Source organism: Sardina pilchardus, chromosome 16 (assembly GCF_963854185.1).
Source record: "Sardina pilchardus chromosome 16, fSarPil1.1, whole genome shotgun sequence".
Lineage (NCBI taxonomy): Eukaryota > Metazoa > Chordata > Actinopteri > Clupeiformes > Clupeidae > Sardina > Sardina pilchardus.
Genome location: NC_085009.1, coordinates 1472879 through 1479875, shown reverse-complemented (window position 1 = coordinate 1479875; position 6997 = coordinate 1472879). Strand labels below are relative to the sequence as shown.

General features: G+C 40.1%; 1 protein-coding gene across 1 annotated transcript; it reads left to right on the top strand.

Moving 5' to 3' along the window:
* The first annotated feature begins 1570 nt into the window (after positions 1–1570).
* Positions 1571–4879, top strand: LOC134060463 (serine protease FAM111A-like). The gene is made up of 2 exons (XM_062517192.1): positions 1571–1584; positions 2038–4879. The coding sequence occupies exons 1-2, from the start codon at positions 1571–1573 to the stop codon at positions 3464–3466; spliced, it is 1443 nt and encodes a 480-aa protein (XP_062373176.1). The 3' UTR covers positions 3467–4879.
* The last annotated feature ends 2118 nt before the right edge of the window (positions 4880–6997 follow it).

Here is a 6997-nt window from a genome sequence, read left to right as displayed (position 1 = left end):
CTTTGTTACATTGAGCAGCAGACTGTTATCCTGACACCAAGATGTCATTGCTGCCACCTCTGCTCTGGAGGTACACTCATCACCATTCTTGATGCAGCCAATTATGGTGGTGTCATCGGCAAACTTAATGATGGTGTTGGAGCTGTCAGTGGCTGTACAGTGAGTACAACAGAGGGCTTAACACAACCCTGTGGAGCACCAGTGCTGAGTGTTAGACTGGAGGAGGTGATGTTACCTAGCCGTACTGCCTGTGGCCTGCCTGTTAGGAAATTTAGTATCCAGCTGCACATGGAGGGACTGATGTTCAGGTCTTGCAGTTTCATGATGAGCCTAGATGGTATTATGGTGTTGAAGGCGGAGCTGAAGTCGATAAAGAGCATCCGTACATACGTGTTGTTCTGATCCAAGTGAGACAGAGCAGTATTCAAGGCCAAAGCTACAGCATCATCTGTAGACCTGTTAGACCTATAGGCAAACTGAAGTGGATCTAATGCAGTAGATAGACAGGATGTGATGTGGTCTTTGACTAACCTCTCAAAGCACTTCATCACAACAGAGGTCAGAGCGACAGGGCGGTAGTCATTTAAACAGCTCACTGATGATTTCTTAGGGACTGGGATGATGGTGGCCCTCTTGAAGCATGTGGGGACTACAGACTGTAGTGAGAGGTTGAAGATGTCGGTGAATACCTCTGCCAGTTCAGAAGCGCAGGCCTTAAGAACACGCCCTGGGATGTTGTCTGGTCCTGGAGCTTTATGTGCATTCACTCTTCTGAAAGAGTCTGGTGCTCCAGTCCTGAAAATTTAGTAGGATAGAGACAAGCATATTGCCCTTGCACATTTGGAATGGTAAAATCCTAATGATCTTTACTGCTGTGCTTTATTGTATGCTGACTATCCATAAATACACGCCATCATACCACCATTTTCTTCTTCATTGCTTTTCTTATCCACATACTGTAACATTTTGACATTAACACTTAACCCATTAACCTACCCTGGTTAGCATCAGACCTGAAATTGAGGTTCATCTCCCATTTCCAAGGGGTGTCACCAACCTACGCTGATCAAAATGCCTCGATGCACTTGGATAGGCTACTGTAAACTTAAAACTAATCAGAGCGATGAAGGAGATGACATGCTGAGCAACGGGGGAAAACCCCATATCAACAATCAAGCATTTTTCATAAACTGTCCAGACAGGTTTGCAGAGCAAATTCAAATTTGCCAAAAGTATCTAGGTTTTCCCAGGCTATCATTTTGCAGTTTTGCAACCAGTACTGAATTATTGTATCCACTACAAGACTTGTATGTGTCTTGTATCAGGAAATTCTGTATGCCACAGGTTACATATATGATAATATTTCGGTGGTGTTCCATTTCAACTAAAATGGGAGAGGGCAAAGAAGGCATTTTGGGTCAAACATTACATGATGTTCTAACAGTATTATTGTGCTGTTAGGTGAAAATGCCTCCCAAAAAAAAGCAAAAAGGAGGATATCAGGAGAGTGCAAAAGGGGAGGACATCAGATCCTTTTTTAAGAAGACAGTAAGTATTTTAACTAATAACAATGTTCTGTCATCAGTACTTAATATTTCTTAAAGGAATACGCCACCCAAAAATGAAATTAAGCTAGTCTCGGTCACCCCCAGAGTTAGAACAGTGAAAAAAACCCGGTTAAAATCCGTCCGGGCATTCTCCTGCTTTGGGAGCAGCGATGTTAGCTTTAGCTTAGAACAGTTGCTGTAGATGAAGGGTGTCAGTGAGCACGTCCTCCAAAAAAGTGACCGAGACGTCTACATTTTTTTCTAAATATATTTTGGGAGCCGTGTGTTCAAAACGAGTACAAATCATAATGCAAAATCGAACGAGACTATTACCTGGGCAGATCTTTACTTGGAACTATTTTCAGCCTCATCGCCGACGAAGCACCGCTAGCTAGGCGCAAAGTTCTCACGTAGCAGTCTTGTAAACTCCCAACTAGCTTCGACTGGAACTTCACAAGTGGTGCTACATGAGAACTTTGCGCCTAGCTAGCGGTGCTTGCTTTGTTGACAAAACAAAGGAGCTTTTTAGAAACAATGCTGCCAAACGGTTCAAGTATCTCTGTGTTTACGGTGAGAAAGGGGTGACAGTGGAGGAGGCTCTGAGAAGAGATGGTCGCTTCATTGATGACCTGGGTAACTATAGTTTATCCAACAATGAGAATCCAAAGTGCTTAACAGAACGGGCACAAATGGTTGTCAGCTTGAACCAGAAAAAGTTTAAGATATGTCTTCCCAAAAGGAGAAGTGGTGAACAGAATAGTGAAGAAAAAAATGCAGGAAACCCATCATCTAATTCACACAACATGCGCAAAGCAAGGTCAGTCACAGATGTAGCACATCAGAGTGGAGTCAGTGTAAAAACAGCAGTAGAAAAGAGCGTCAACACTGCAGAGATTTATGAGCTACTGCGTCAGCAGTTTCCAGATCTAAAAGAATGGATGGAGAGTAGATATCCTGGTGAGTCTTATCAGAAAGCACTGGCCCTGAGGAAGGAGAACTTTGGAAAGGTTCAACAGTCTTTTAGTGAGGTCCATAGAGTCAGAAAGCTGCTCAAACTGGGTGAGTCAGTTTGCAAAATTGTTACCGGTTTTTGTTCAGGTACAGGCTTTGTGCTGTTTGATAGGTTTATTCTGACAAATGCACATTTGTTTACAGATCATGTTGAAGGCAAAGAACTAGAGGAGGATATAGAGGTGTTTGTTCTGTTTAATTATGAGGAACCAGAGCCGAACACAAATTTCTATTACTTTACAGGTGTGAAAACATTTGTTGACATTGATTTCGAGCTAGATTATGCTATACTGGAGCTGAACCCCGAGGGTCAGAAATCCAACCAACAAACGAACACAAACAACATCAAGGTGCCACCAGGGCTCCTGAAGAAATTCGGTCCATCGCCTCAGAATGGAGAAGCCTGTATTATTGGTCACCCTGCAGGAGAAGTGAAAAAAATGGACCCCACATTTATCATTGAGAAAGAGGAGCGGGCAAAAGCTGTTAATGGCCATTTAGAGCAGTACAAAGACACACTGTTCATTCTCCTATCAATCAGTCAGAGTCTCAAAGACAAAGGCATTGAAGATATAATGATGGGTGGACATGATGCAGAAAAATGTGTGACCTACAACACTTTTATGTATCATGGCTCTTCTGGATCCCCAGTGTTTGACGCTCTTGGGAAAGTTTTTGGTTTGCACACTGCAGGATATACCTATGAGTTTGCAAATCTGAAAGGGAATGTTATTGAATATGCCCGTCCTCTGCTTACTATATTTGAAAGGTTTGTGAGGAATCTGAAGGAAAGTGAAAATGAGGATCTACTGGAAAGAGTTGTGGAGGCAGCAAAGGGAAACAAGTATCTAGAAGATATACTCAAGGTTGAGACAGCAGATCTTGATGATCCAATGGAGTTAGGTTAGTTATTCAGAACAGAGGTTCCACAGACATATAGCATACCACATCTGGCTGCACAGATTCTTTGTTCAAGAAATCATTATAATCCCACTGACTGGATCAGACACATTAATTAGTTCACTTGGTTTTCTCAGAGTATACACTTGGTGCCTCAGAAATGCTTAGTAGGCCTATACACTTGCTAAGTCTTGGTTTCTCAAAGACTCTACCTCCTGTTCCATGTTTCCTTGCACCAAATCATTTTGAGTGAATTGATGCCAACATTTTGCCTAGGTATTGCAGTTATATCCATCAACTGTAAATCATTCCTTCTACTTTTATAATGCTGTGTTGTTCTGTGTCAAATGATTTTCATTTGTTAAAATATGGTCTACCACAAGGGTTGGTTTTGGGAAGAATTACATTTTTTCACATACACATTATTCATATACATGGTGTCTTCTCATTTGTATGCTGACGATAATAAGATATCTGTCTTATAGATTATCAGAACCTGTTATGCAGAGTTCATTTAATGATCCAGTAAAAAACTGGATGTCCCATACTTTTCTTCTTTTTAAGTGTAAGCACATGGGGAACAAATTCTACCATCTGCTGGTTCCTTGCTCGATTGCATGAATCCTTCACGTTTGAGTGTCACAAAACAGTGCAGTTGTGTTTTATCATCAAACTATTTGTTTTTAATCATCGAAGATCTATTTTAAAAACCCATTTCCATTTAATATCCCGTCATCTCATGCCTGAATTATTGCAATAACTTTTTTTCACATGCCTGATTCTGAACCTGAACCAAACTATTAATCAACTCTGGTTCCAGACTTCCATCTAAAACAGACGTGACCACATCATGCCTGTTTTAGCCTCTCTATAGCCTCTCCATACTGGCTCCCAATTTATTTTTGATAGATTTTAAGATGTTAAACAATAGATTTTATTGTTTACTTTTAAGGATTTTCATGGCTGCTGTCCCATTTGGCTTCTTGCACCTTATGCACATTGCACCTGTACTGTACATATTTTAAGATCCTTGAGCAGAGGTCCTTAACTGTCCAAAAGGCCTGGCTGAAAACTTAAGGAGAAGGAGAATTTTCTTGATTCTGATTGAGTTTTAATTTCCTTTGAATAGGTTTTCATGTACTTTCGAAAAGAATGTATTTACCATTTTCTTTTTTACTGTTGTTATACTGTAATTGTTTTTTTTTTATTTTTTTTATTTAAACCTGATCATACTGTATGGCTTTGTTGCCTTGCCAAATGGATTTGGAAAAACGCTCATGATGATCAAGTTGACATGTATGGAGAAGGGCTGTACAATTAATCAATTAATTGTGATTATGACTTCCAACGATTATGAAAACACCATCAAAACATAATGATTATTTTTGCTACATTCAGTTTCATGACAATGCTCTCCCTTTGTCTCGAGTTGTAGTCTGTATTATCTTTCTATATATATGTTTTTCTGTTGGATTAAATGTTCAAACTAATTTTAAAAAGAAATCGTGTGTCATAATTGTGATCTCAATATTGAACAAAATAATTGTGATAACGTTTGCAGAACTTGTCCAGGTCATTAGGTTCTGGGTGAACTGCATGCATTTCACCAATCTAAAAACATTGACACCTGGAAAGACTCAGTAAGATGTTAGTCATTTTGAAAAGGTGGTATGATTGCACTTTATCCTGGGATATTCATGCAAACCTTTCTCTGCAGGTCCGTCTGGTCATGAGGCTATTGAAGCCCATCTCCAATGTCACAGCTGACAGTTTGTTCCCATAGAAATAACAGGATATTTTTAAAGTGTAGTTTGATAGCAGACATGTTAATAACTGCCTGGCAGAGGTGAGTGACATTGCATCATACAGGCCAATTAACTAAATGGTGATGAAAAATAACAATGGACCTCATGGCAAGCAGATTTGAAATATAAATGGCTTGAGCTTGTGAAGATGTTTTGCTCTACAAAGTAGTAGTAGTAGTTTCACTTATATTTAAAACTGCATAGAAAAGAAGAAAAAGGCAGTGCTCCCACAAGTCATAGAATTTTGTGGAATTTTGAAGTCCATTTGATGGTTATTGCTGGCAACTAATGAAAGTCCAAAATTCAGTATCTCAGAACTTTAGAATATTACTGATAAGACCAATGAAGACCAATACAAAAAAAAGATTTTTTAGAAATGTTGGGCAACTGAAAAGTATGAGCATGTATAGCACTCAATACTCAGTTGGGGCTCCTTTTGCCTGAATTACTGCAGCAACGTGCCGTGGCATGGAGTCGATCAGTCTGTGGCACTGCCTAGGTGTTATGAGAGCCCAGGTGCTCTAATAGTGGCCTTCAGCTCTTCTGCATTGTTAGGTCTGGCGTATCGCATCTTCCTCTTCACAATACCTCATAGATTTTCTACGAGGTCAAGGTCAGGTGAGTTTGCTGGCCAATTAAGAACAGGGATACCATGGTCCTTAAACCAGGTACTGGTAGCTTCTATGTGCAGGTGGTGCACCAAATGTGCAGGTGCACGCTGTACACATATTTTGATGTATGATTTGTTATGTGTTGAGTGAGGTGTTAAGTGTGTTATGTGTTGGAGTTATGGGTGCTAAGTGTAAGAGTATGGGTGTTAAGTGTTAGAGTAATGGGTGTTAAGTGTTAGAGTAATGAGTGTGGAGATGGACGAAGCGCTGTGTGTAAAATGGAAATGTGATCAAATATGCATATCCAAACTTAATTTTCTCCGGAACCATTCATCACAGCGCCTCACAATTAAATTTAACGGAGAATAAGGGTGGCCTGACTTTGTCTCAGTAGCCGCAGCTACCCCTGGCCACCCCTTGGGGGCGCTCCTGCCTCAGTCCCACTAGCACCCTATATAGGGCACTAAGTCCCACCAGAGGCCAACAGTGCAACTTTGAACGAAGTGTACCTCCTAGTGACCATCTTCGGTATTACATTAGGCCACCCTGTGATGACTAAAGTACAGATCATGATTAATGTTGTATCACTATATCACCTGGGATTTACTATGAACCCTGAGATGACTAAAATTATGTAAAAAGTTAAGAGACTATGACATACTCTAATACTCTACGTCTACGATATACCAGTTACACATGCCTTTGCCCAAAGAAAGACAGGATGATAAATATGGTGAACATACTGTACACCAGTGCTACACTTTTATTATTACATATGGATCTCATTTCATAACCAGGTTGAAAATGTATGAAGCAAATATGTTCTACATTCTGTAAGCTATGGAATTATATTGATAATTTTACCTGACACATTATGATGTCTCAGTTCATTACTAGTGTGAATGTAGACAATATAATGCAGTTCATGAGAAGTCAGTGAGAAGAACCAAGATCTTGTGGTTTGGTGGGGATGGTATTTTCACTGCTGGTGCGCCACAGCGTCCTACTTTCAATTTGACATTACTAACCACATGTTCGACATACTGACAAGTGTTACACAGTCAAACTATTTGTTAATTTTTGATTGGATGAGAGGCATTCCATTAGTCATCGCAAGTGTGTT